General features: G+C 47.8%; 6 protein-coding genes across 12 annotated transcripts; 4 read left to right on the forward strand and 2 right to left on the reverse strand.

Annotated features, from left to right (window-relative positions):
• Positions 1–69: 69 nt before the first annotated feature.
• Positions 70–7,577, forward strand: LOC6606626 (monocarboxylate transporter 10). 2 transcript variants are annotated; one of them, XM_002031391.2, is made up of 6 exons: positions 70–595; positions 1,675–2,080; positions 5,222–5,586; positions 5,649–6,432; positions 6,506–6,610; positions 7,214–7,577. In XM_002031391.2, the coding sequence occupies exons 2-6, from the start codon at positions 1,708–1,710 to the stop codon at positions 7,246–7,248; spliced, it is 1,662 nt and encodes a 553-aa protein (XP_002031427.1). In that variant the 5' UTR covers positions 70–595; positions 1,675–1,707; the 3' UTR covers positions 7,249–7,577. The 2 variants fall into 2 exon arrangements, with proteins under 2 accessions (XP_002031427.1, XP_032578851.1); XM_032722960.1 differs by lacking the exon at positions 7,214–7,577 and having other exon boundaries at positions 6,506–7,121.
• Positions 7,578–8,300: 723 nt separating this feature from the next.
• Positions 8,301–10,456, forward strand: LOC6606627 (probable cytochrome P450 313a4). 2 transcript variants are annotated; one of them, XM_002031392.2, is made up of 7 exons: positions 8,301–8,638; positions 8,696–8,893; positions 8,947–9,132; positions 9,293–9,365; positions 9,409–9,535; positions 9,597–10,176; positions 10,244–10,456. In XM_002031392.2, the coding sequence occupies exons 1-7, from the start codon at positions 8,485–8,487 to the stop codon at positions 10,402–10,404; spliced, it is 1,479 nt and encodes a 492-aa protein (XP_002031428.1). In that variant the 5' UTR covers positions 8,301–8,484; the 3' UTR covers positions 10,405–10,456. The 2 variants fall into 2 exon arrangements, with proteins under 2 accessions (XP_002031428.1, XP_032578853.1); XM_032722962.1 differs by lacking the exons at positions 8,301–8,638; positions 8,696–8,893; positions 8,947–9,132 and having other exon boundaries at positions 9,429–9,535.
• A 269-nt stretch (positions 10,457–10,725) lies between these two features.
• LOC6606628 (nuclear pore complex protein Nup88) lies at positions 10,726–12,993 on the forward strand. The gene has a single exon (XM_002031393.2). The coding sequence runs from the start codon at positions 10,775–10,777 to the stop codon at positions 12,881–12,883; it is 2,109 nt and encodes a 702-aa protein (XP_002031429.1). The 5' UTR covers positions 10,726–10,774; the 3' UTR covers positions 12,884–12,993.
• Positions 12,994–13,262: 269 nt separating this feature from the next.
• On the forward strand, positions 13,263–13,769 carry LOC116801466. The gene has a single exon (XM_032721236.1). The coding sequence runs from the start codon at positions 13,514–13,516 to the stop codon at positions 13,658–13,660; it is 147 nt and encodes a 48-aa protein (XP_032577127.1). The 5' UTR covers positions 13,263–13,513; the 3' UTR covers positions 13,661–13,769.
• LOC6606629 (glycine N-methyltransferase) lies at positions 13,693–15,180 on the reverse strand. Its single transcript, XM_002031394.2, has 4 exons — positions 14,928–15,180; positions 14,647–14,774; positions 14,330–14,586; positions 13,693–14,034 (listed from the first exon to the last, which is right to left on the reverse strand). The coding sequence occupies exons 1-4, from the start codon at positions 15,140–15,142 to the stop codon at positions 13,765–13,767; spliced, it is 870 nt and encodes a 289-aa protein (XP_002031430.1). The 5' UTR covers positions 15,143–15,180; the 3' UTR covers positions 13,693–13,764.
• A 423-nt stretch (positions 15,181–15,603) lies between these two features.
• LOC6606630 lies at positions 15,604–26,713 on the reverse strand. 5 transcript variants are annotated; one of them, XM_032721233.1, is made up of 8 exons: positions 26,466–26,713; positions 20,687–21,243; positions 19,197–19,584; positions 18,892–19,136; positions 17,989–18,801; positions 17,586–17,883; positions 17,242–17,528; positions 15,604–17,113 (listed from the first exon to the last, which is right to left on the reverse strand). In XM_032721233.1, exons 2-8 carry the CDS (start codon positions 20,899–20,901, stop codon positions 16,138–16,140), a joined length of 3,222 nt encoding a protein of 1,073 aa, XP_032577124.1. In that variant the 5' UTR covers positions 20,902–21,243; positions 26,466–26,713; the 3' UTR covers positions 15,604–16,137. The 5 variants fall into 5 exon arrangements, with proteins under 5 accessions (XP_032577124.1, XP_002031431.1, XP_032577125.1 ...); XM_002031395.2 differs by lacking the exon at positions 26,466–26,713 and adding an exon at positions 21,618–21,776 and having other exon boundaries at positions 17,586–17,823; XM_032721234.1 differs by lacking the exon at positions 26,466–26,713 and adding an exon at positions 21,618–21,776 and having other exon boundaries at positions 17,586–17,841.
• Between the last annotated feature and the right edge of the window lie 904 nt (positions 26,714–27,617).

A 27,617-nucleotide genomic window follows, 5' to 3' on the forward strand; every position in this document is an offset into this window, starting at 1 on the left:
GAGGAAGCGCCGGCGCCAGGAGCGGCAAACAATTCGCCGGATGAGTCAAGTTGGGGTCAGGCTATTGAGCACTGGAACAGTTCTTCTTTGGTGGCTGCGGCGGATATGGCCACTTACCGGCGTTGGAAGTCATCGCCACCGACTAAACCACCAATTGATGATATTGCGCAGTGGACCGCCAAAAGCTTCAGTTTCTAATTCTGGGAATTGATCAATTAGAAGAGCATTCAATTTGAACACAAAATCCCTGGAGCAGCTGCATCACAAGCCTGGCTGATGGGAAAGCCTTAACGCACCGCTTGTCTGTGCGTTGCCTAGGTGAATTTTTGTTTACCGCAGAGAACAGTTGCTCTGCTTCTCCGTTTAGGCGCACCTCATCAAGTGAGCGAGCGATTTTTCGCAAAAACAGCTTGTGGAAAATAATTCAGTTTTCTTCATTCCGCCGCCGACGACGCAAGCGTTCGGTTGTGTGCTCGCTCGAGAGGTCTCCACCCGACCACTGATTCGCGCGATTCTCGAGTCGGCTTCATCGGATTTCCAGTGTCTTCAAGTGAATCGCACGCCTGCCTGCAGCGACTGGAGTTCCGGCTTACAAGTACGTAGAGGAGCGGTCTTGGAGTTCGGCGCCGGCGATTGCATAAGGGCCAACCCATCGACCGGTGGGGTGACCTTCGGTTTTAGGCAGTGACCCCCCTTGGGATTGAACTGGGTGTCACACACCGCATCGTCATCGAGCGGGCACGTGCATGGCGTTGATAGCGCGAACTTCGGCGATAGCCGCCAAGAACGACAGTGGTTTCAATTGTATTTCTTTATTTTTGCTACAATTCCGTCGAGCGGTTCGCATTACATTGAGTTTTCGCTGTGGCGTCGATGCGGTTTTTTCGGCTGCCTAGCGGCGGGAAAAAGAAACGTTTGCAGAACGGAACGCTGCAGTGAACCGTAGACAGTAGACCGTAGACCCACCTCGAGCTACCGCTCCCCAAACCCCCGGACCACCAAAGTACACTCGACAAGGGCATGCATAATCGAAAAATGCGACGAATTTCATTTATCGCTTGTAATGCAATCTGTGTTCTGCGCAGCTTTAAAAGTGCATTACAATGTTGCTGACCAGATACGAAGCAGGGAAATTGGAGGCGGAATCGAAAATTATGTGGCCATGATATCTTTGGATATTAATTTGAACCAGATTTTTATGGTTCTTCATTAACTGAGCTTTGCAATTTAATCCAATTTAAACTTTTCGTTGGCTAACTAAGTGACTAACATGCTAAAGAACAGAAGGGTAACTAATTCAAGATACAATTTCATTTATTTGAAATATTCAAAACCAAAAGGCATTCCCTATATCTTTATAGCCATTCCCTCAGCTTATCTCCAGATGGAACTGTGATCTTCCCTAGTAACTCTCCCTTAAGATCTAGCCTTTGTTCCCCATTTAGTTGGCCTCTGGTTCGCCGACAATGTAAACAGCATTTTCATTTGTCGGGGGCGCAAATAGCGATAAACGTGTCCAAATATTTGGCCAGCCAATTCCGCGTCAGTCGGTGATTATTTTCCGGGATGGGGAAATGCGAGTGGCACTGGTATCATTTCGGCATATTTGGATGCGGAGTGCATCCCACCGATTCAATGCACTCAAAACTCATACACTATATGATATTTTTGCAGGCAGCTCTCGCCATCCAATCCTAGCCAGCAGCCATGGCTGAGAACGAACCACTGAACGACCTGCAAAACCAGGTGAATGGTCGCATCCTGTCCGCCGCCAATGGACACACTGCATCCGCGACCAACGGATTGGTGCATGCGAACGGCAAGGATGCGATAAAGCCGTCTGCTTCCGTCCAGAATGGGAATGGAAACGCAAACGGGACACACATCGAGGCGCCCTGCTGTCGGGACATACACGGCAAGGAGCCACCGGACGGAGGAGCACGCGCCTGGCTGGTCATGGTGAGCGCCTTCCTCTGCAACGGCATCATCTTTGGGTTCATCAACACCTACGGTGTCATCCATTCGCTGCTGACCGATAGGCTTACGAAGCTCGGCGATCCGGAGGCGTCCAGCAAAGCGGGTGAGTGTGCCACGGAAATCGGGTATCGGGTATGGGGTATGGGGATGTTTCCCCCATTCAACCGAATGCGAAAGCAATTTGTCCATAATCCCTTCAGCCCCTGGCGCATCTATTCGGAATTTATGGACGGCTGCTGCCGGCGCTGATTGTAATTATGCAGGCAGGGCAAATGAGATTAGATGGGAACTGGGCAGTTGTTTTTGCGACTACTATCTGTTTTCGGCACGGACCTGGCCAACCTCTCCAAAGAACAAAACATATTTTATGGCCTCTGATTGCTGACCGGGGGGTCTCAGACTTTGATTCGCAAACGCCCAGAGGTTCAATCGTCAAAGATTCCCCATTAGTTGATAATATTGTCACATCTGACTTGGATTTAATGGCATCCACAGACAAAGATCGTACTATCAACACTTGAAGTTACCTTGAAATTTCTAAAAGAGATTTCCGAATTTAAATTTGATTAGATGTTGACGCACTTCATACTCAATAATACTTTGCCAATTTTTATTTACATTTATTAATATTTATTTCGAATCTAACGGACACTCGGACATGGCAACGCACATTGGCGTCTCCCATCCGCCAGCTCTTGGGTTCAATAAAACGTTGTAGTACGTAGTACGAACGAAGTGACGATATAGGAATCCAACGTAGCGACGTCAAGTGAATTAAATTGCTAAAAGTTGATTGGATCACAAAGCATGATTCAACAGACTTCGAGTGCGAAGAGCACGAAGACAGCGACATAGAGTTGGAGCGGAAAATCCGTAGGGTTCTCCGCCAGAAGTGCATCTTTTTTTTTTTGGCCACCTCAACTGGAGTAGCGGGTAGAGCCACCCTCAACCAGAAAGAACTGAAACAAACGAGCAGAGTTCACACCACAGCATTTGTCAAGGTTTTGCCGCTTGGCCTGCATTACGCATACGCAACGTGGGACGGCAAACGCATTGGGGGCACGGCCGGCGCTTTTAAGACGAGCTCGTCGAATTGGCCAAGCCGACCGGCAGAAGACGAAAGCTACCCGCCAGTGACCCAGTTACTTGGTCGACTGACGGCGCTGCATCGGGGAAGCCCCTCAAGTGCTCCGCCTGACAGCGATCCTCCTCCGAACGAACGGCAGCCAGATGCACTCATCTAGGGCTAAGGCTAGAGCTAAGCCAAGACTGGCTGCCAGTTCAGTTCCGCAATATGATTAAAACCTGACGTAATCCGAACCCGAACCCCAGCTCTTGTGTGCCATATTTTCCTCCTCCTCCTCCGCCCACTTTTATCGCGGTGTCGATTCATCAATTAATTGTCAGCCTTTGTCAATTACACACCTCCGTAGGCACATCAACGCGACTTGGGGGAGCTTAATGGGCGCTGGTTGGCCCATTGGTTCATCCGCGCGGATCGGAGGTCAAGATCAATCATCCAATCGAGCGCCAATCTATGTGCTATCCCCCGATGCAATCCGCCTGCAGATTGCGTCAGATATTGCATGAGATCGCATCGGGTTGCCTATCTAACTATGAATATGAGGCGTCCTATAAATATTCCGATCTATTTTCGCCAGACGCCGGCGGAGCCATGCAACCCGGCAGATTCCCCTTCCGTACGGATTTGTTTTTAGCACCGATTTTTGGCACCCTCCATTTGGCTATTATCTAATGCCTCTCCCCGCCATTGACTACTGGCTGTGCAGTGAGAGAGTATCGTCGTCGTCGACGTCTCTATCTGTGGCATTGACATTGGACTGGCCGGCTCTTGCCGAGATTGCAGTGGAATATCGTTCTGCGCATGTGGGCGAGAGTTACGTGCCATCTCACGGCCCCATTCCTCAGTGGGACGTGTCTCGGCGAACGGTCAATAAGTATCCATGAGGCATTTGGAGTGGGTCAAATGCTATTTTGGGCTATGCGCGCTGAACTTTCTGTTCTATTTCTCCCATATATGTAATATATATGGAACTTAAGATATCTGAGGAGCGCATTTCTTATGCACTGAAATGGAAATGAAATGAAAAGAAACGAACTAATCTTTGAATTAAAGGTCAAGGAATCGCCATTAAAAAAGCCATTCCAACGTACATTGTGACAACAAATTCGGATGGACACGCGAACTGAATCCAGATCCAGTGCTTATCTCCAGTTCCGGCGTAGAGTAGTATTTTAAATTCCGCGCGATTGGAACTACAAGTCCGCTTAGTATAGTTTTGAGGGGTCAAAGACTTATAATTGCGTGCCATAAATATAATCTATATGGTTTCAATTAGTCTCGTAAATAAAGCGATGATTGCTTTGGAAGCGCTACCTGCTCCGGTCCACTGTCCATGTCCCAGACAATGGACCATTGGCGCTCTGGAGCGGCTGCAGCTGCACATGTGTCTTATCACGGCATTTGATCATCCTCGCTGGCGGGCAACAAAGAATTAACCCAATTCTGTCAGTCGGACATCAATTGGAAGTGCCAAAGTGGAACAAGCGAAAGTGTTTACGCCACGAAAACCATTGGATTTCCCCCACTTCTGCGCCCATAGAGTTCAGCGGAAAATTATTGACGACGAAAATCGAATCTTTGAGCGGCGTGCGATGCATTTGGTCCTCCAACCTCACCAACCGCCGGCGGATCGGGTTTCCAGCTAACGCACTCCGCTAGACGCAGTCGGGCATCCACCTGGAAGTTGCAATGAAACACCTGGGATGGCGGTCCAACTCCAGACATGGTTTGCATGGCCTCACTTCACAATCGACCGCAAGTGCGTGAGATTCGATTTGTCAATTGAAATTGGTCCAAGTGAGTCGAGCAGACAGTTGGTCAGCAAGATCGGTATTAGGAAGTTGCCTCACTGCAAATAAATGCACAGGAATCCATCTAGAGATAATATAAATATAAATATGTTGGACCAACAGTGCTTTTGATAAGCGGGAAAACCAAATATTGTTTAAGACGAGAGATTGCAAATCATCATTCATTCACATCTACATATTTAAATGATCTTTACTTAAGATGAGAGGTATTTAATATTTCAACATACCCTTAAAAATGTAGCTATATTTAAGGAAGCAAACCTCTTAGATTTAAAAAAGCTTCTTGTTTTCACACAGATCACTTCATTTGATATCAAGAATACTTAATCATTGTAGAAATTACTTTCAGCTCTGATTGGCGCCCTGGCCATCGGCACCACATTCCTCTTCTCCACAATGGCTGGCTGCCTGACGGACAAGATTGGCCTGAGGCTGACCACCTTCGCCGGCGGAGTCCTCTCCGCGGGTGGACTGCTGTTGTCCTCGTTCTGCACGGAGAACATCGGCGCCCTGTACTTCACCTACGGGATCATGTTCGGCCTGGGCGCCGCCCTTGCCTACACGCCCACATTGGCCATCCTGGGCCACTACTTCAAGCGGTACCTGGGCAAGGTGAGTGGCTTCGTGACCGCCGGCTCCAGCGTTTTCACTGTGATACTGCCGCCCTGTCTGGACAAGCTACTGGCTGGCTATGGTCTGGAGGGAACCCTGCGGGTAAGTGGAATAATGATGGCATTTACTTGCTAGTATAGTGATGGCTTCTCTTGATTTTCCAGATAATGAGCCTCGTTTCCGCCTTTATTATCCTCTGCTCCTTCGTGTACAAGCCACTGCATCCGCCACCGGAGCCGCCGAAGAAGAAGCCCGGCAGATCGCGCATCAATCTCTTCCTGCGCTCCATCATCAACGTGGAGATCTGGAAGCGTAAACGCTTCGTCATCTGGGCACTTTGTGTGCCGCTCGCCTTGTTCGGCTACTTTGTGCCCTATGTGCACATGATGCAGTTCGTGAAAACCACTTTTCCGGGCGAGGATGTCAACCTGCCGGTCATGTGTATCGGCATCACCTCCGGCATTGGGCGTCTGATCTTCGGCGTCATTGCCGATATGCCGGGTGTGAACCGCATGTACCTGCAACAGCTGTCCTTGGTGTCCATTGGCCTGGTCACCTTGCTGCTGCCGCTCACCAACTCGTACGTCATCCTCGTCTCGTTCACCCTGGTCATGGGTCTCTTCGACGGCTGCTTCATTTCGTTGCTGGGACCAATCGCCTACGAAATCTGTGGCCCCTCGGGCGCCACACAGGCCATCGGCTTCCTGCTGGGCCTCAGTTCCATTCCTCTCACAGTGGGTCCACCAGTGGCGGGCATGATCTTCGATAGCACGAACTCCTACACATTGCCGCTCATCCTCGCCGGACTGCCCCCGCTGCTCGGCTCCTCGCTATTGTTCCTCATCAAGTGCGTCAAGGAGGAGGAGAACGGGGTCAGTGCGCCGCGAGCGGTGGTAATGGCCAATGGAGACATCGAGATTGCCGGCAACGGCCATTATCGGTCGGCTGGTAAGTTTTTGGTTTTCTTACTCTTACTCAATTCCTTTTAAACTAGATTAATTGATTTGTCACTTTGTAACAGGCACCAAGTCCAGTGCACCGCTGATATGTGCCACAAGTGGTGTCAATGGAAGCGCACCCGCGTCCCCAACTATCCAGAGCAATGGACACGTGGACAACGGAACTGGTTCGTACCCCGACTCACCTTGGCCTAGCCCCACTCGCATCTCAGACTCCGCCGCCTGCGACCATCCCAGTAGCTCGCTTCACACTAACCCGGGCCACCTGCTGCCCAGCTGCTCGCACACCGCCCTGCTGAGCGGGCGCTCTGGCTCCAGGAAGTCCCTGCCCCTGGGCGACGAACCCAAGAGGCGTCGCTATAACTACTCCATCTACTAACCCACTCACTCACTCACTGCCTAGTTGCTAGCTGCTAGAGCTTCTCTGCTTCGCCTGCCGTAATCTGCCTTTCTGGTGTGGATCGAGTTTGTAATCGAATAGCATGACTAAGACGCACTTCTGTCCACTCCACATTCCGAGCACCTTGTCTCTAACCCTGCACCTGCATACCCAGCACACCTAAACCCCTAAACCCCTAAAACCCATTCTCATTCCCATAGACCCCGATTGCTTTGTAGATCGTAAGGCTCATCGACTTGGAACCGCTGTAAATAAATGCCAGCTTATGTCGCATACTACTCGCTGAGTGTTTCGGAGTCATCGCATGGGCAGGCTCGAAATCGTTCCACCCGAAAATCCGCCCAACTGTATTATCCTGTACATCTTTCAGGGAAACTCGCCGTGACCAACGGATCGGCGTCGTAGGGAGACAGACAGTCGTCGCACTAACTCTAAACGCTAAATTCCACAAAACTTTCGAAACCAATTGAAAAGTTCTGCCATTTTCCGCTGTAATCTCGTCGTCGGAGCCCGCAGCTTAGCCAGCGCAAAATCGAGGTGTTCATTCTTTATATAGACCATAGCCATCGCACATGTTTCCAAGCATATGCCCATTCATCATCAGATCAGGTGGAGACGCCTTGGCGCCCTACCATCCTCCATACGTGCATAATATACCTAGGCTAAGAACAGTTTGAAAACCAAATGAAAGTAATATTTTAAATTTTAATAAATAATACACAGAATAAGAAGAAGTCGAGTTTAATTAGTTTGGTTCAATCATTGTTAAGGAACTTTATGCTTTAAGGATATGTAAGCGTTTCCGACCTTATGAAGTTGATATATCACTTCCAAGTTGATTTGGACATGTCCGTCTGTCCGAATGAACGTCAAGTGGCGTTATAACTGGATTTTTTTTATAATATAGAGCGCTTTGCTAATATTTTGAAAAATTCGACTATTTAAACGCTTTCTCATTAAATAAAAATTAACTCTTTCCTTACTTACAAGTCCACAAACAAACACAATTTTTGTTTATGTTTTTAACTTTAAAAGCAAGTGCATACTATATATAGATCTGGTCGCCCATAAAAAGTAGCTTCAAAAAAGTTACGCATCTTGTTATTCTAATTATTGTTATTGACCGAACCCTACCGTTAATGAAATATCTGTGTCATCGCACTTTGCCATTTGAGATTCGTTAGGTTATACAATGCCATTAGAGGCACCCCTCCCCCAGATCGGAATCAGTGATCAGTGACGTAGTGCATCGTCGTTGGCCAATTCGCATTCTTGGAGCGTGAGGCGCATGTCACCACTGGCCATTAGTCAAAATTATAGCTATTTGTATGCGCAACCCCCCACGTCGAGTACCAATAAAAAGCGGCTCGCTATGTGCGGTTCAATGGGTCTCCACCCGTAGCCCCTACGGCTTCTTCTCTCCTGGGAGGAGGAGAATCAACCAGGTCGATTGCTGAGCTCCACGCGTGACAACAAATCGATCGATCGAGTCCCAAAGCAGTCAACACGTCCGGATTATAAAAAGTCGATTGACTGAGAATTGGCCAATCAAACTGTTGGCGCACTTCAAACCGATCGGTCGAAAATTGTTGGCAAACGGATTATTACAATTGGATAGCGGATATTGGCAAAGGATTAAGCATGCTGACCTGTACGCTGTGGTGTGGACTGCTGTTCCTGCTCTGGATCTACTTTCTGTGGAGTAGGCGCAGATTTTATCTGCTTACGCTCAAGATACCGGGACCACTTGGATATCCCATATTGGGCATGGCTCACTGGCTGATGCGCAGGGAAGGTGCTTTGGATATTGTGATGATTGGTCGGGAGTAATAACCTTAGTGTCCGTGCGCAGATATCCTTAACGCATTCGGTTGCTTTCTCGATAAGCACGGCCCGACCATTTTCTCCTGGCTGGGGCCCATTCCCTTTATGATTGTGAGTGATCCCCAAGTGGTGCAGGATATCTTCACATCGCCGCACTGCGTCAACAAGGGGATTATCTACAAGGCAGTGGACGATGGAGCTGGAGTTGGATTATTCAGTCTGAAGGGTGTGTGTCTATGGAATCGATTGTGCGAGTTACTTATGTGTGGATTTGTGTAGATCCCCGCTGGAGCATCCATCGGAAGCTGCTGAATCCCGCCTTCGGCCACAAGGTGCTACTCAGCTTCCTGCCCATTTTCAACCGGGAGACGGCCCTTCTGCTCGATCAACTCGAACCACTGCAGGATGACGGCGAGAAGGATCTCATTCCACTGCTGCAGAGCTTCACCCTGGGAATTGCCACCCGTGAGTAAAGAAGAATGTGTTGTTTGTTTGAAAGAAGACTCATAAATTATGGCTGTCACGTTTGTTGTTTGCATATAAACGTGGTCGAAAGCCAGAATGAATAATTCAGGTAAAAGACTCGATCTGATATTAAATATATGATATACTTATATGAGAGCAGAAACCACCATGGGCAGCGAAGTGAAGGACGAGGAGAGCTTCAGGAGCAATTCCTTGCTGGGGCGATACCAATGGTGAGTGTTGACTTGCAACCGGACTGCATCTATCCATTAATAGCATCCTGGAAACCATGACAGATATGTGCTTCTCCCCGTGGCTCAATAGCCGATTTTGCCGGCAGCTGGCTGGAAAGGAATCGCACTACTACCAGGCCAAAACGGAGATTCGTCAGTTTATTCAGAAGGTAACCACCTCCAACTACTTCCTCCGCTAATTCACTTACGAATCTCCTAACCCCCTTTTAGATAATTGAGAGGAAGTTGGCCGAGGACGAAATGGGAGTACTACCTGCCATCCAGTCCAAGAACATATTTCTAAACCTGGCCACGGATTTGATGAGACGAGGAGTGTTTACCCTGAAGAATGTTGAGGATGAGTCGAATATAATTGTTTTTGGAGCTTTTGAAACCACGGCTAATGCCGTGTACTACACCCTGATGTTGCTGGCGATGTTTCCGGAATACCAGGAGAGGGCCTTTGAGGAAATAAAGACGATATTCCCAAACACAGGAGACTTTGATGTGTCCTACGCGGACACCCAGCAGATGGTGTACCTGGACCTGATCCTCAACGAATCAATGAGAGTGATACCCCCGGTTCCGGTCGTATCCCGACAAACGTCGCAGGATCTGAAACTGTCCAATGGTATAGTGGTTCCCAAAGGGGTCCAGATCGCCATCGACATCTACCACATGCACAGAAGCAAAAAGATCTGGGGTCCGGATGCGGAAACCTTCAACCCAGATCATTTCCTTCCTCACAACATCCAAGACAAGCATCCGTACGCCTATATACCTTTTACCAAGGGCATTCGAAATTGCATAGGTAATTAAGTGACCGCTAATTTATGACAATTGTTTTAACTATATACTTATTATTTCGTTCTGATTAGGTTGGAGATATGCCTTGATATCGGCCAAAGTTACATTAGCCAAGTTATTGCGGAATTATAGGTTTTTAACGAGTTTTCCTTTTGAAAATCTTTACTTTGTTGAAGATATTACCATGAAGTTGAAATTTGTGCCGCTGTTGGAGCTCCAAAAGAGAACTTAAATGTTTATAGCACTAAGTGATTTAAATAGGTTAATAAAAGTTGTTGAATTAATGTGTTTTGTGAATTATACCAATATTAAAAAAAATAACATCTAGCTGTTTTATTATTTTATTAATTATTAATCAATTATTCCACTTTTTAAATTTATAGCATCATTCATGCTAACGTCTTTAGTTAAAAAGTTTAAACAGCTATTATTATTAGTATCTTTTCCGAAAATGTTGATACTCGCGTTTTTAAACCAATTTCAAGTTTCATGAATTCGAATTAAAAAATACTAAAAAAATACTTTGCGGATGTCAGAAAACTACAGTCACACTATAGCATTGCCTTAAACGCCGGTCATACGAATTAAAGCATAAACAAACTATGTCGCTCACCGATGTCTTGGAATTGAACAAAACGGAGATGTTCGCAAAGATCCGCAATGGGTTGCCCGTGGTGCAGAGGACTCAGAACCTGCTGGACTGCAAGGACGACCTGCTGTTTGCCTGGCACGCGAAGAACAGTTGCCTGCTGGTTCGCAACTGGCGCTCATCGCTGGCTGCAAAGGTGAATGTCCAGTTCCAGACACTGATTCCATCGTGCTTTGTGAGCCTGGAGGTGGACCGCGTGCTGGCCTCCAACGAGGGCTCCCTAGTGGCACTAAGTGGACCGCGCGGCGTTGTCATAATGGAACTGCCCCGTCGCTGGGGCCCCGATGGATACTACAAAGAAGGCAAGCCAGTGATCACCTGCCACTCCTTCGGCCTGGACACCAAGCTCTTCGTAAAAAATCCGCACTTGGAAGTGCGCCAGGTCCGCTGGCATCCGCACTCTGTGTCGGACTCCACGCTGATCGTGCTGCTCAACAACAACACTATTCGAGTGTACAATCACTCCAAGTTGCGCCACGTATGGCAGGTGGGTCCCACGGTGCTTCGAAGTGGGGCCAATAACTCGCTATGCGACTTCGGCGAGGTAGCCGTCGACTTTGACATCGCTCCTGCTGCAAAACCACGTGTCACTCAACCGGAAACAGCCGGCAATAACGAAACCACTTTAGACAAGAGCAACAAAACCCTTGTGGCGGCCAAATCGCTGCCAAAACAGGAGAGGATTGAGTGGCCCATCGTTTTGCTCCGCGAGAATGGAAACATATACATTTTGATGACTGCCGTGGACTCGGAGAATACGCGTCTGCAGGGCCCCATTACTATAACGCCACAGGCACATGACAATTATGGTCTGGAGTCGTGTGCACTCATGATTATCCCATCACTTCCGCCGACCCTGGTTATAGCTGAGTCCAACGGAAAGATCCACCATGCTCTGCTTATGGAGGCGGACGCCACTGAGAAATCTTTCAGCGAGGTTGACGATTTTGCGTTAATTGAACCCGCCGAATACGTTGTGCATGTACTAGAAACTGTCAAACTTGAGCTGGGAATATCTGCATCCGGAACTGAAAAAGGTGGAGACAACTGTCCCATATATTTAAAGCGGGATCTGATCAATGAGCTTCGCTACTTTGCCTACCACAACGCAGGACTTCATGCCATTACGGTCAGCTTTATCGCAGAGCTGCAACGCTACTTGGAGAGCGAGTCCGATGAAGATCGTCTAGAGCTGGCGGCCTCTGCAAGTGCAGAGTATATTCTGTGCACAAAATTCGACTCCAGTGAGACGGTGAACGCAGTCTTTGGACTTGCCCTATTACAAATTCCTGCCGGTATGGTTCTACTGCTGGGCAGCGGTCAGGTGATTAGTCTTAAGCTGGTAATTGATGCCCAGCTGTTGGTTACACTCAATGAGAATAAGCCAGTTGATCCGGAAGTGTCGCAGCAGGAAAGTGGGCCAGCGTTTGTCGATACGATTAAATCGCTTTTGCAACGTAGTGTTAACCAGCCCATCTTGGCGGATAAACTTTCCTCGCCATCCGTCCAGGAGAGCTACGAACTGCTTAACCAGGCAATCGAGGTGCTTCGCGAGCAGTACCTTAAACGACATGACCTTGTGCGCGCCGCCTTTACACGCCACATCAACCAGATCCAGCTGAAGAAGGAACAACAGGTGCAGGAGATCCAAAACCTGGAGCAGGAACGCGAACTGATCAGCGAGCGGGCCCACAAGCTTGCCGAGCGCTTCGAGGAGATTAGCTACAACCAGGAGCTGCTCGTCCGCAAGTGCAACGCCCTGATGCAGAGGGCCAATGCCTCACTACCCAATAATGTGATTGCGGAACGGCAGTTTTCCCAGGAGGTGTTTCGACTTAATAAGGTCACCCAGAGCCTGGCCGCTGGACTGGATAGTGTTAAGAAGACGTTTAACAAGCAGCGCTACCACATTTCCAAAACGCAAGATGACCTCAAGAAGAACGCGTACGAGCTGCCGGAGAAACAGCACCGCACTATCACCGAGATACTTACCCAGCTAACCGAAGAGATCGATCGCCAGATCACCGACGTCAAGCGCATTAATAAAATCGTTGGCATCTAAATTCGGATTGGAAAGCACACTGTTACAATTTCACCACGTTTTCATGATAGTAAAGCCGTTGCGTAGAACTAAAACGTATTTATAATAAACATGTCAATTAAGTCCTATTTTCGCTAGCTGGCTTCTGTTTTTTGTATTCGATGACACTTTAATGAGCATACGTCAGCGTTGTCGGCTAGACGATCCTTCATACAGAGACCACAAAAACATTGATACCCATGGGTATTGTGCTACAAAGTCTACTACAGTAAAATTTATTCTTGACGCATTGTCCCATTTTCCGGATTATTGTTCAAATTTCAATACTAGGAAAAAACATATATAATATTTTATGTTAGTTTCTTGATAATATAAGACTTCATACATCATAATTTGGAAATACAAAGTAGTACTTCAACATAGTTTTCCAAAATTGAGCTCCACTGTTATTAGAATACCGCCAATTTTTCCAGTATTTGGTTTTTTAAGAATCGCACTTCGATCGTTACTCATTTTCTCTGCAAAGCAGAACCCATTGAAAACGTAATGGAAAAGCATTTGCAAGGCTAATGACACTTGCCCCAAGAATTGAGGGTTTCGATAGCTATTGCGTTTTAGTGGCAGTCTGAAGCGAAGTTCGGCGGACGAGAGATGACGTTGATACTACTGGCCGCCCTGTCGAGCATCTACACCGGGATGTTCAATTACGTGAAGGCCAAATTCCCGTTCGTGATCGAGGCCGCCATGGTGACTCTGTGCTTTGGCTCCATCGTCGGCCGATTCTGCATAATGGTTTAGGAGAAAACTGAGGAGGCTCGAGACTGTGCGAATCGGAGGAACTTTATGTATATTTATATGAATGTGTCTTGTGGCCTTATGTGAATACAACTAAAAACTTAAATCTAAACCTGTGGCTTCTCAATCAGGTGAATGTAGAAGGCGGGAGTCTTCACCTGGCTCATCTCCTTGAAGTCACCATACAACTGGTGCTTGGCCTTGGCGGAGAAGATCTCGGCTAGAATCTCCTGGAAGCGTTTCAGCTCGTGGGGATAGTAGGACAGACGGAACTCGCTGGTCAGCTTATTGCCAGCGATCAGGTAGTCCATGGACACCAGGGCGGGCTTGCCGCAGTAGAAGAGCACGGATGTCTTGATGTCCGCCGTGTGACTCGTCTGCAATTAGGTGCAAGTCATCATTGGATTATTGGATTAATTGAATCGAAAGATGTGTTACTGATAAGGCGAGTGATGATTATGATGTGTTATGTGGTGGGATTCACAAACAAGATCATCCGTTCTTATCACCGCGATGATGCGACAACATTTACCTATTTTCACAGATAGTTTTTAATTGAGGAGATGATTAGCTAGAATTTCTACAACTCACTATAGGAGGTACGAACTACACGCTTATTGGATTAGATTCTACACACCGGAATTAGATTTTAAATGGGAAATTTGTACTTACATTATAGTAGATACTCTTGGCAGGCGTCGCTCCTGTTTCCAGGATATTGTCGTAGTTGCGATGATCGATGAGCAGGACGCCTCCAGGCTTGAGGCACTTTTCGAAGTTACCAATGGCCTGCTTGTGCTCCCGCTGATCCCCGAACCCGTCCATCAAATGGGCAAAGGAGTTGCCCAAGCAAATGACTGCATCGAAACCATCCTGAATGTGCTCCTGGATGTCGTCGTACAGAGTCAACCAGTTGGCTTCCTCAATGACTGTAGGATAGCAATAGATATAGATTTGGGGCAAAGCTTATTGGTCATTCACCAACTTACCCCACTTATCGAAGACAGCTTCCTTTCGTCGTGCCCAGCGCTCCTTAAGAGCGTACTTCAACATCTTATCAGAGGCATCCACTGACACAACCTCGAAACCCTCCTCCACAAGCATCAGGGAGTCCACACTGAAAGAAAAGTGTTGAAGATTGTAGAGTACAAAGTGGATTCGGAGGGCACAAGCTTGCAATAATAGCTTCTTAAAGGATTCTATACCATAGTTCAGATGAGTAGTGACTATTGTTCATTGATAAAAATGTAAGGATGATTTCGCATCTTACCCCGTTCCACAGGCCACGTCCAGGACACGCTTGCATCCCTTATTGCGCAGCATATCGATCAGGAAGTTCTTGTAGTTGTCCGTGCGCGAGTTTTTGTCCCCAATGAAGATTTCCCACACCTTGGCGGCCTTGCCATCGGCGTACTGATCCCGGACTCCTTCGGCGGAGATGCCATCGGATCGGGCAACGAACACACTGTCGGCGGAGGTGGTCATCTCTGTTGGTCAGCACTGGTCGGCGAATTGCGAGTGAATAATTTGCCGTTCCGCCATCACGTTCCACGTCGCCTTTCCGGGGATTCAGAAGCCAACAGCTGGCGCTCCCACAAAGTGCCGACGTCGTCCACATAGCACTTCGTAATCTTATCAGTTCCGCCCACTTGACGTTTGACCCATGGGCGGAATGACAGCTAGAGCTTCAACATCTGTTCCCGACGGAACGTGACGGGCTTTCGCTTTTGTGACTTGCTCCTGACCCTGACCCTCCGGTTTTGATTAGGAGTCAGCGATCGCATCCCCTGGTCAAAATAGAATGACGAAGCAAATAACTAAGCAAGTCAGCGTCAGCTTACAGTGAAATCTGTAATCTGTTATACCTTTGAAATGTGCAGATATTATTAGATCCTTTTAGTTCCAATCCAATTCTTGCGTCAATGAAACACTATTATATTTGTCCATATATATTTAACAAAATATAGTTTAAAAACTACAAAAGGTCTGCTCTAATTAGTATTCACTTTACATTGCATAAGCTCAATGAGTTATATATTTTCCTTGAATTTCCCAAAATCACTGGTTACTATTTTTGAGATAGTATTGAATACTGCGGAATCATCCGGGACTTACGTAAACCAAAGACTAAGATTCCTTGTTGAGTATATATGCTTTTATTTAAAATAGTATTATAAATATTGCACTGCTTTAAATAATTGGAACTCTTCTGTGTCCAAAAGATTGGTCATTATATTGCACCTTCATTTCTACGGATACGATCTTAGAGATAAAGTCTCACTGAATTTTCTATAGGAGGTACTTAAAGCTAATGATGATTACGTTTCCCAAGATAATTTCTCGTTTATACGGTAGGTTTGAAAATCGTCTTGGGAAACATAAGCCGTTCGATGGAGTAGAGTATTTACTTTAAATATAAGCTTATGAACTATGTACATCTTATCAGAACCAGCTTCTAGTGTCGGATCCCTCATCCTGGTCTATGGCAAGTAACCCAGCGAATCCTCTAACGAGGCGCTGACCGCGCGCATCGACTGATAGCTGCCCATGCGGCTCCTGCTGGCGCTGCTGCGTATGGAGGCGGCCTTGGCCTCAATGGCCTTTAGATTCGCGAGCAGATTGTCGGCACTTCCTCCGCCCGCCAAACCCATGCCCTTGCCCAGAGGCATGGGCGGTGGGAGACCTCCGCCCAAACGATCCGTGCTGAAGGATTCGCGGGTGCGGTACGAGGACCTTCTGGAGGAGGCGTACGATCGGCAGCTACCATTGCCAATCCTCGATCCCGGACCCTTCGGTGGGCACAGGCTCTTAATGTCCGTCGTCTGGCTGAGCTTCATGTCCGCAAAGACCGCTGCCGCCTCAACGCTCTTCTTCACGCTCAATGCCTCGTGCGGTTGCACCGGTTGACCGCTTCCGCTGATGCTAAAGAGCTCATAGTCCAGGCCCAACTTCTCCGCAGACTTTCCCTTGCGTGCCCCTCCTGCTCCTGCGTTGCTTGGGCGGGATTTGCGCTGCTGCTGCGACAGGGAATCCTCGCTGATGGCTGCGGCCGCCGCGGATCGCTGGCGACGATGGGTTCGCTTGCAGTAGCACTTGCTGGCGCTCACACAGCTGTCGGAGTCACAGGATGTAGTGGTTTCCGTGTGCGAGTTGTTGGCCGAGTCGCGTTCCATCGAGCTGGCCGGCTCCTCCTCCACCATGGAGCAGTAGCACTTGTCGTCCGAGCGGCAGGAGATCAACGAGTGCCGGTTGTTGGCTGCAGTTCCAGCTGCATTGGTTGGCAGGACAGCTCCGTTCGCGGTCTTTCGCGTGGGTGAGGCCAGGGCCATGGTACGTTCGTTCTTCTGGCGCAGCTTGTGGTTCAGGTGCTCCGTGCGCAGGCTGCAGTAGCAGCGATCGGCGGAGGCGCAGGCGCAGGACTCGGAGTCATAGCTGCACTCCGAGCAGGACACGTATCTGGAGGATATAAACAATGAGTTAGTTGCAATCGAAAACACTGGGATTAGAGTAGGAAGTCCAGATTTTCATGAAGTCCTTTTTTAAATAGATAGTAAAATATGTAGTACCTAATGGCGGAAACGTACCCACTGCTGCTGTTTCGATTGAGTCCTTGGGTGTGTTCGTTCCGCACCACGGAGACATCGGAGCCGCTGGTGGCCGCCCTATTCCGCTGGTGCTGCTGCTGGGCGTGGCTGTGGTTGATGGGCGGTCCGATGATGATGGGCTCACTGATCCTGGGCTTGCCCTTGCTGTCCAGCGTGGACTCCTTCACCGTCGGCTTGGCCAACTTGACGCGGCACGAGCGAAATTGGCCCAGTTGGAGCACCTTCTTCAAACTCTTTGTGCCGAAAAAACTCGTCTTTGCCTTCTTCTATAAGATGCATGATGTATTACTTGGACCATTCAAAGTTCAGAAAAGGAGACCCACCTGTGATCCATTAACACTAGCCTTGCGCTTCTGCTTCTTTTTCTTCTGCCGCCTCATGATATTCTTGGAGCGCTGGAAGAGCTCGTCCTGGGTCAGTGTGACCGCTAGCTTCAGCAGGAACTCCTTGTAGATGGGCTTCAGATCGTTGAAGGACATGCCGTCCGCGTCGATGATGGCGTACAGGATGTCGTCCAGCGAGTGCAGGTTCTCGTGCAGGCGAAATTCGTTAAACAGTTCGCTGAAACCAAGTGGGGAACTAGAAGCACAATTCAAGCGATGCCAATCAACCAGACCAAACCTTCTCCCCCATATTGCAAAAAGTTTGCCGCCCGTGCCCATGGGCCAGATGCAGTGGTGCAGTGCGCCAGTTGCATCCGACCACCGGACCGGTGACAATACTCACCCTCCTCCGCCGCCGCCTCCGCCGCCGAGTTTGCCCGAATGGCGTCTCGCCGCCCGCGACTTGTAGCGCGTCAGTCCTCCGGTGTTGAGAAAGCTTCCGGATCTGGGAATGGCCACACGCGTGAGGATGTCCCCGTTGGCTGGTGCCACGTCGACAGTGGCAGATAGTTCCGAACCCACCGAAGACTTCTTGCCGTGATGAGCGCTTTGATGCAGCCGGGTCACATGACCATTGCCACACACTATACTGCCACTTTGCGATGGTCCTCCTCCTCCGCCGCTTCTGTGGTTACCCAAACCAGGAACGGTGGAGGGAACCGGAGGAGCCCGCTTAGACTTGTGGGATTTGCGCCTGCGCTCCTCCGTCGATGTTTCCAACTCTGCCGTTTCGTTGATGACATTACTGTGTGAGCTTAAAGAGCTATTGGACACCCGCTTCTTCCGACCGGAACGGGATGGAGCTCCACCGGCACTGCCCCGGAAGGAGCTGCGACGTCCAGAGGCACTGGGCACAATCTGCGACCGTGAGAGGTAGTTCGAGCTGGCCAATGCCGAGCTGCTGGCGATGCTGATGCAGCTTACTCCGTTTTGCTGACGCGGTGCCCTCCGCTGGGTGCTCCGCCGCGAACTGCTGCTCACGTGGGCCATCAGACTCTGGTAGAGCGTGGCGGCGATCACGATAGCGTCCTCTGTGCTCTTGCAGATAAAACCATGGCACTCGAGCACCTTGGGCGAACTGGCCGACCGCATTACCACCGCGAAAATGGGCGCGTGCACATGGATGCTGTGCTCCACCGCCAGCTGCTCGCTGGAGCTGTAAATGTTATATATAAAATAGTATTTTAAGTAAATGTATCATATGGTCCAGAATTAGTGCTCCAAAGAACCTATAACGATATCTCACCTGAGTGGCTGGAACAGGGCAGTCTTGTCGATATTCTCTGGATCGGTGATCAGGGGCAGAAAGGCGGCACCACCATCGTCGTCGGATATGACGAACTTCACCGCCGACCACACGGCAATATTGTGGAAGGGCGTTATAAGGGCCTCGTTCTCCTCCGGAGCAGCCGCTCCATTTGAGATGGCCAGAGCGCTGATCTTCACTCTCAGTCCGGTGGCACAGATATCCAGCGATCCGGAGTTGAGCTTCTGTTGATTGAAATCAGGATATAATTGCCGGTTGGACGGATAATTTGAAGACATGCATACCTTCTTGGTCACCTCACTGAGGTACAGCTGACGCAGTGGCTCCTGCAGACCCTGCAGACTGGTCACCTTGTCCTTCAGTGGCAGCGAACCCAGGCAGGTGACATCGAAGCTGCTGGTCGCATCCTTGGCCACGTCCGTGAACAGCTGCTCGATCTGGGCCTGCACACTGTTGCTGATCCGCTGCACGTCCTTCTTGGCCGCCTCGGCCAGCACCTTGGCTGACTGCCCCTGACCCTGACCCATTGCCTGCTGGTTGTCCTGCAGGAAGCTGCTCAGGGAGCGCGGCGTGTCGCCCGAGGTGCTGGCCAACTCACTGCGCCCATACATGATGATGGAGCGGGTGCGATGCGATCCACGGGGATCGTCAAGGCGGCTGCTTCGCATGGATCTGGTTAGGGAGTAAGTAAAGGGTAATTTTATGAATTTTTATTGAAAGGTAAAAGGTAATCGAATCATTCATTCCAAACTAGATTGATAGCCAATATCAATAACTTTTGATTCTATTAGTCGAAGGACAAGTATTTGACATAATTTTCCCCAAAAACTCATAAGTTAGAATGTCATCTAGATCATCGATCAGATTGAAAAGTTTATGGATTTCGCTTCTTATTTTATTGCCGTTCTCCAGTCAACACGTTTAGTGCTTGAATCGAGAAAACGGTTCCATTTTTGTGAAAGTTTGACTGATTAACGCAAAAGCCGAGATTAGCATATTCGAAGCGCCGCGGAGTTTGAGTCCGAGTGTCAGCTATCTGTGAACTTGTTGGCTGGAAGCCGAATTGGCCACATCCTGCTGACCAGGTCAGAGCCCGAGAACCATGGAATGGCCAACTACGAAGAGAGGTTGCCGGGATAGAGGCGTCTTGGAGGCCGATGACCAAGTGCCGAACACCGAATGCAGCTTAAGGTGTTCCCAATTCGAGCCATTCTGTTTACCGCTAGCTGACATAAAATCGGAAATGCTTATTTCCATAGAACGTCTCCAAGTTTTGAATGGGAATGAAGATGGAGATGATGATGAGTGGTGATGGGGGAGGGGGAGCTCTTGGTTTTCTTTCTCAATCAATTTAGTAGTTCGTTCGCCGGCGAATATGTGTCGCCGATGAATATTTGTTTATTCAAAGAGCAAGTGTCGCTCTATCTTTGGATGGCCCCACTTTGGATTTGGGAATCTGCTCCATCGGACAATGTAGTTTTTAATTTTGGAACTAACTGTAGTTTTATGTTGGTTATGGAAATGCCAAACGGTAAACGAAATATCTCTTGAAACTAGTTTTTGTATCTGTATCTCTGCATCTGGTGAGTCGCGTTTTCGAGAACGAAAGTGTTGGGTGGTCAGCTGGGGAAATGAGAGGCTAATTGATTTGTTTTGCTTGGAGATGGAGAGCGAGGCTAATGGCCCACCAAAACACACCTCCCCAGGCAATTTGCTACCAATTACCAAATTTCACCCCGCAACTGTGACCGAAATCATCATATCCGTAACTCACCTGGAATCGTCAAACATGAGATCGATCTTCAGTTTGTAGATCGAGTTGCGGCTGACACTCGAATTGTTTTCGAGCTGGTCGCCGTCCAGGAGCCGAAAGCCGGAGGAGTTGCTATTGCTGTTGCTGCCGGCGGCGGGGGGCTTTCCACGCGTCCGGACCGAGTTCATTTTGGGCACAGCCACCGCGGTCTGGGAGTCCACCTTGCAGGTGACCATCCTCCTCCTTCCTGGTGGGCAGGACGTGCTAAACACTCGCGGAATGCCTCAGCTGCGGATGCAAATTTTCACTGTTTCACTGACTTGTTATTATTTGTTTTTAACTTGATCTCTTTGTTTGGTTTATTTGGGCGGCGGCGGAGCTAGCAATTTGTGAGCAATTAGCGGTGAATGCAATCCGTTTAGGCGCAATGAACGTTAATTCCCAACATGTTAGCGAATCGCACTGGGTATGAGATATTAGGCACACTGTAGGATGCCCGTCGAAGGTGTTGCATTTGCATGGCGTGCTCAACTGGGGCCATCATTCAATCATCGCACTGGAGCCGGCTCATTAATTAGCTGCAAGCAAAACCAAAAACCAACAGACTTTAGTTTTATTAGATTAAGAAACAGGCCCCCAAAACCGTTTGGCCATATAATCCACGAGTAGGAAAAGGTATTGCAAAATCGTTGTTAATAATATATTTATGATTCGAGTTTTCCAGTTTTACGTTTTAAGTTTTTACACTGTTTCGGCTGATAAATTGCCCAATGAAATGCGATTGTTTTATCGGAAAAATGCTGGTTGCTATTTGCAGCCACGCACTACGGACTGGTATTCGAGCTGCATCTATGAGATACTTTCACTGCAGAAATATTCGCGGTAATTAGCAAATGCCACACAGTAACACACACACACACACTCGAATGAGCCAATTCGAAATGCCATTTACTTGTGCCTTATTGAACTTCAACTCCACTGCACCACATCGTCACTCGTAAAAAACGCGGCCCAATCCGTTCAAATACTGGTCTAGCTTTTGGTAATCCGCATCAGCAATCCAGGTGCTGTAACTGGGCTCCGAAGCCGGGCTAAATCCGTCCGAGTTCGTTGAATGCCACACGGCGACTAAAACGGGCTCAAAACGTCGAAGTTGTTGGCCATAAGCTGAAAGCAAAAGAGCCAGTGGCAGAGAAAGAAAAGAAAGAGCGGCCCATAATAACAACAATATCATCTCTGGCGCAAGTGGGCAGTAGGAGCACAATGAGAATGCTTTTGTGTATCGCGGAATATGGAATATATGATGGCTAAATAAATGGCCAAACTGTTTTTCTTTTGGCCAAAATGACGGGCGACAGACAGAGAGAGAGAGAGGGGACAAATGCCACAATCACTTGCCCAATATTGGAGCATTATGTGTGCGGCTCAGCATTTGCATACCACCGATGTGAATGTCGCAAAGTCAATTTTGGGCAATGCACCATTGAGGGCTTAAACTAGCATTGGCAATTGGCCCGAACCGCGGGCAAATTGCAATTAAACCCCAGTGGTGTCGCGACTTCGAGTGGGTCTTCCAAACGCCGGTGGCCCGGTGGGTTTTGCCATTTGCGCAAGCGCAGAAGCTGTGACGGATTAGGGGATTCCGGGGCCAGATGGAGCGCATGGATAGCTGGATAGTTGGATGCGGCCAGGGGAAGGGTGAGCGGCGGGCTGCAGCAGTGAAGGCATTTTCGAAATCAATGACCGTGGTCAAGTCTTACGATAATTGGAGCTGCCCGCGGCCTCTTTCGCTCCATCGTAAAATGCATTTAATTTTTCACTCTGTGCCGAGCTGAAATCGCCTGGGCGCAGTTGGAAATTGAGAATGGCTTGGCCAAGAATGTGAATACTCGCCGAGCAGAAGAATAGTTTCGGTTAATAAGCGTAATAATTCATATGCATGCAAACAGGCATTACAGGCTTGATTTTAGATTTGCATTTTAAACTGCAAGTTAGAATAAACAAAAGAGCTGCTATGCTTCGTAGATAGTGTCATTAAAAGGGGCGATGCATGCATGCATGATGCATTTTATGATCTTTGGCCACCGAAATGAAATCAACACATTACCACCGCTCTTCATTCAAGATGATTTCAATTAAAAGTCCGTTTCCATTTCACTAATAAAACACTTTTGAGCCAGCCGTCGTAAAAATCTATATCTACGTTTGCATCAAACTTTCCATTTTCCATACGAGATTTTAATTTTGATGGCCTTTGATCGGCTGCGTTGTTTGTTTCTCGAGTGTTGACAACGTTTTCGGTTTATTCATGAGCTAACAGTAACAAGTAATTAAATGTGGTCCATTTGAGACAAAACGAAAAAAATGCAAAGCGATTTAATTTGGCCCTTTGTTGTTCAGAGTATGGCCAAAAAGCTCTGGGTTTTATGGGTTTTCTGGACCCTGAAGGGCCAAAGGGCCAACTTCAACTTGTGCCTGGTTTCGTTTTCAACGGATGTCACATGAAAAAGGCAGTTAAATAAGATACAAAAATTCAACTTTGTTTTCAATTCAAAGAACCTGTACACGAACCTGCCCCTTTTTCATTTTCGCTTTCAACGGGTTCTGTCCACTTAAATAAATAAATGGTAGAATTTTCCTTTGTGCGTCACCAGCTTTTACTTTTAAGAGAGAATTTTCATTTGGCAGCTAAAGCCGTTAACTGCACGCAGTGGCGGGGGTGGTGTTGATGGGTGATGTGATTTATTTAACAAATAACATCATACTACCGTGATCATCACTTTCTCTATTCAATTTACCAGGCTGTGTTTTAGCCGTAGTTATTCGTAGTTTCGGTGTCTGTTTTAAGGTTTCTTGAGTTTCTTGCAGCTATTTCAGAAATTAGTCGTATATTTTTTTCTGCTCAGCGCCAGCCCGACGAAGCTTGAAGATACAGATAGTGTGGATACAACCGGAGGGTTGTGCTGGAATTGGTTGGAAGTTGCAGGTTGGGAGTTAGGTGCTCCGAGAGATACGCTTGATTCCTTCGCGCTCGTCTTGTGCCCAGCATTGCGTATCTGACATGCGCAGGCAGTGAGAGAAAATGCGAGCAGACAACTAATCCAATAGATTGGCCATAAAGTCCGAGCACGAGCAACAGTTCGCGGCCTGGTGGAGAACTTTTCCCGCAGTGTACTTGGTGGACAGGTTCTGCAAATTATTCAAATCATTTGCACAAAAACATTGCGCAATTAAAGTCTCATGACTTTCCCTTAGACTTAAGGCCCAGACATAATCGCTCTGCGAGACTTTCTTTGTAGAATCGTGGCCCCGGCTGGGATACATTTCTTCCCCACTCCGAGCTTCAAGCTCCAAGCTGCCAGCTCCATGAGGCTCCATTCATTCATTAGCCAGCCGGCTGGCAGTTGCGTCACGATGCCGCGTCCGCCGAAATGAGTCTTGAAAAGTACACGACAATTGTCACATTGTGCTACTCATTACGCCATTTCCCGCCCCTTTCAACGCCCGTCCGACCCACTCTCACTCATCCGTGCAACAATAGCGATTCACTTTTCACGAGCTGGAGCGGTTTGATTTCGATTTTGATGCCAGCGGGGGGTGGTTAAAAAGAAATTAATTTCGCGCGTTTTAAAGCCCCTTTGTCAAATTGGCAGTAGCACTTGGACACTTTGCTTTACGATCTGGCTACGTGACTTGACCAAGATCACGACCACTGACCGCAAGTAGTGTGGATTTCACATCCTAAGCTGCTCATTAATATGTTAAACACTCGGTTTATATAATTGGCCATCATCAGTGGATTTCCTTGTTTACATTGTCACTGGTTTTGCGTACACACATGGCTTTCTTAGGAAAGTGATAAGTCGACACATGTAAATTATGAATATTAAATCAAAGGAATTCAGCTACTCTTACATTTTCAAAGAAGGTCGACTGTGATTGTGCAAAAACGGTTTGCATATGCATCTGTATTATAAACTCCTTTTGAATTAAGGCTAATATCTTTCGGACCGGTCGTTATGGACACTTTAGCGCACAATGCCCTATCCGCGAGGAGATGGTTAGGTGCATTACGCCGTAGATAATGAAATCCGACAAAGAAATTGCCCAAAAGAGCGTGACGCGTGGCGCTGCTCATGAACTCTGGGCCATAAATTGCCATAAGCATTTGCATTTGCATACCGCATGGCCAGTATTCACGGCCCAAAGCCCCTGGACTTGGACCTTTAGCGGTAAGTGGTCACGAAAATTCTAATGGAAATGTTTTTTGTTCGCCTTAATTGGACAACTCAAGATGTTTTCATCTTCTCCCACCAGTGCGAGAACGAGAATCGGGTGCTAAATGGCACTCACTCATCTTTGGTCAGCTAAGTTCAAATGGCGCGTGCTTTGTGGGTCAGCTTTCCGCCCATGATCATGTTAACGCCTCCGCCTCCAACGGGCGCCCGGAATGGACATTAAGTACCCGCATTGACACCATCTGATTGCCGGCTAACTGTGCTCTTTGTGGCCCAGTGCCGTTCCTCTGCGAGATTAGATCGTAATTCTGGGCTTTGGCCAGATAATTGCTTTCTTGTCATTTAACGCGTTCGCAGGGAAAGTTTGCACTTCTTGGTAGTACGAGAAAATAGATTTTCTTTATTGCTATTCATAATTACGGGGTGCGATACCACTGACCATTAAGGTCGCTGCCTAAATTAAGGGCTACTAGTTTCTGCCTGTGGATTAATGTAATTGTTTCTATTTTTGGATATACCGACTGTCTGGACGCCCCAGCGTGTCAATAATTGCTAGTACTCAAACACTGAGAAAAAATTCTTCGATTTGATATATCAATTACAGGTTGCCACACATTTCCTTGTTCCAAACACTTTAAATTTTATATTATTAAACAGTTAAAATGTTCTCAGGGCTCCCCTTTCAGTAAAATATATACTAATTGTCCCACAGATATTTACACCATGATGGATTGCCTACTGTTATAAGACCGCCAATTGAATCGATGTACAATCTTGTACTGCATTAGAATGGTTCATTAGCACATTCTAGCGTCCCGATCAAGAGATTGTTCGATAGCGGTAAACTGGTGATTGGAAATGGCTCAACGCACGATTATAGCCACATCCATCGCCGAACAGACGTGTCTGAGTGTCGGAGATCCAGTCGAGGAGTTATGGCTGTGACCCACCTTCAGAAGTGGAAACGAGTCGGATCGCAGCTGAAATAAACTGCGCATCGATGCTCCAGTTTCTGAACCGCGGACCTGTCACGCAGCCCCAGCGCCGAGGAGAAAATCTGAAAATAATTGCTAGAAAAGCCGAGAGATCCCTCCTAGAAAGAAGCGCGCGCGGATAACAATTGCGGCCAGCGGACAAGTAGGTAGGAAACCTGAACGAGTTTAGCAGGAAAAATGGCTTGTCGATCTTGATTCGAATGTCGTCGCCATGGCATGGAAGCCCAAGAAGCTACCAATGCTACTCACAGCTGCAGTGGTCGTAAATCCCGCTAATCGAATAAGCGTTTGCCGCTTCGCTAACAAGGCTTATATGGATTGCTTGTCAACGCACACACCTTGTCCAGTTTTTATGCGCCATTCTTGGCCAGGAGAATGTCGTTGCCTTAGTTTGTTCTTCGGGTAATTAGGATCAAATCAGAAATTTAATTGGCAGGAATAGCAATAATTGCATTGTTAGCTAGAAGAAGGCACTCAAAAACGAAAAGATGGATAGTTGGCTAGCACAAAATCATGTGACTACATGTCGTATGAGTAATATACGAATATTTTAGACTGATTCCTTACCTTCATTGGCTTTTCCTTAACACATAATCACTTTTCACTTGGCGGATTTTAAATTACTAAATGTCGCTCTTGATTAAACCGTGCAATAGAAGAGGCACAACTTTCTTCGCCAGACCCGCAATCAAAGTACAAATTCTGCTTCTTTTCCCAATGACTCGGTCACGTTCCTATTCTTCAGTAGGCGACAACACTTTCGTTCGCTCGTAATTTGCATTTTCCAGCCGAGAAAATGGTGTGGAAAACTCAGCAGCCGAGGCAGCGACCGGAGTGCGCGAAGTCAATAACGAGACTAACAGCGGCTGGCCAATTTGATGGCTCCCAAAGCCGAGCTCGCGATGCACAGGCCGCGAAAGAGACAGCAACAGGGGCAGAGAAAGAGACGGGCATGGTGGAGTAGCCGGTGCAGTGGCCAGTTTTGTTTTGGCCTCTGCGCATGCGTGCCGTTGGCCAAACAAAAGTGCTGACATCTGACGACTGACGGCAGCAGTGGATTAGCCAAAAGTTTGGCCAGCTGTCGGAACCTGCGGCGTCTGGTGATCCTAAGTACGACACTAATGATGCCAATTTGCCACGCTTAAGTCAGCAGAAGTCAACAGAAGTTAACTAAATAACTCTTCCCTTTCGCTAAGATGCATAGGACTTTAGAAGAATGTTTACATAAATGATTTCTCCTAGCAGGAAATGGTAAAAAGACTTAAGCACACTTATTATTAACCACTAGACATAGTTGATAATTTAAGTACAATGTTTTGATTAAGGCATTAAATAATGTACTCTTCGATTTAATCTACAAAAAATGATAGAAAACTGTTTCGATGGTCGATCTTCAACCTAGTTTAGTCAAATCCTACATGACTCACCTTAGATTACCATTACTCAAATCGACTTATTTCTTACCTAGTTACTGTTAACTATTTTTTATTTGCATGACACTCATGCAACATATCCTCGCTTTTTTGGAGCAGGTCAGGTCGCATTTGCTCCGCCCGTCCACCTTGACTCGATCTGGAGGCCCAGTTTCCAGTGCCGAAAAGTGGAAAAACCTGCGTGGACAGTGGCCCAAATTGCCGCGTGCCCATTCGCAAGGCAAATCTCTGACTTTGGCCAATATTCGAGTGAACCGTTAGACAGACGATGGCGTTGCGGTCGAGT

The sequence above is a fragment of the Drosophila sechellia genome, chromosome 3R (assembly GCF_004382195.2).
Source record: "Drosophila sechellia strain sech25 chromosome 3R, ASM438219v1, whole genome shotgun sequence".
Classification (NCBI taxonomy): domain Eukaryota; kingdom Metazoa; phylum Arthropoda; class Insecta; order Diptera; family Drosophilidae; genus Drosophila; species Drosophila sechellia.

Excerpts from the sequence above, each read along its gene's own strand:
- LOC6606628 (XM_002031393.2), top strand. The coding sequence starts at position 10,775 with ATGTCGCTCACCGATGTCTTGGAATTGAACAAAACGGAGATGTTCGCA.
- LOC6606629 (XM_002031394.2), bottom strand. The coding sequence starts at position 15,142 with ATGACCACCTCCGCCGACAGTGTGTTCGTTGCCCGATCCGATGGCATC. Across the intron at positions 14,587-14,646 it reads AGCTGTCTTCGATAAGTGGG|TCATTGAGGAAGCCAACTGG; the intron begins GTAAGTTGGTGA and ends GCTATCCTACAG. Across the intron at positions 14,035-14,329 it reads CCAAGAGTATCTACTATAAT|ACGAGTCACACGGCGGACAT; the intron begins GTAAGTACAAAT and ends ACCTAATTGCAG.
- LOC6606627 (XM_002031392.2), top strand. The coding sequence starts at position 8,485 with ATGCTGACCTGTACGCTGTGGTGTGGACTGCTGTTCCTGCTCTGGATC. Across the intron at positions 8,894-8,946 it reads TGGATTATTCAGTCTGAAGG|ATCCCCGCTGGAGCATCCAT; the intron begins GTGTGTGTCTAT and ends GGATTTGTGTAG. Across the intron at positions 9,133-9,292 it reads CACCCTGGGAATTGCCACCC|AAACCACCATGGGCAGCGAA; the intron begins GTGAGTAAAGAA and ends ATATGAGAGCAG.
- LOC116801466 (XM_032721236.1), top strand. The coding sequence starts at position 13,514 with ATGACGTTGATACTACTGGCCGCCCTGTCGAGCATCTACACCGGGATG.
- LOC6606626 (XM_032722960.1), top strand. The coding sequence starts at position 1,708 with ATGGCTGAGAACGAACCACTGAACGACCTGCAAAACCAGGTGAATGGT. Across the intron at positions 5,587-5,648 it reads GTCTGGAGGGAACCCTGCGG|ATAATGAGCCTCGTTTCCGC; the intron begins GTAAGTGGAATA and ends TTGATTTTCCAG. Across the intron at positions 6,433-6,505 it reads CGGCCATTATCGGTCGGCTG|GCACCAAGTCCAGTGCACCG; the intron begins GTAAGTTTTTGG and ends ACTTTGTAACAG.
- LOC6606630 (XM_032721233.1), bottom strand. The coding sequence starts at position 20,901 with ATGGTCACCTGCAAGGTGGACTCCCAGACCGCGGTGGCTGTGCCCAAA. Across the intron at positions 19,137-19,196 it reads TCAGTGAGGTGACCAAGAAG|AAGCTCAACTCCGGATCGCT; the intron begins GTATGCATGTCT and ends TTCAATCAACAG. Across the intron at positions 17,114-17,241 it reads AATCGAAACAGCAGCAGTGG|ATACGTGTCCTGCTCGGAGT; the intron begins GTACGTTTCCGC and ends TATATCCTCCAG.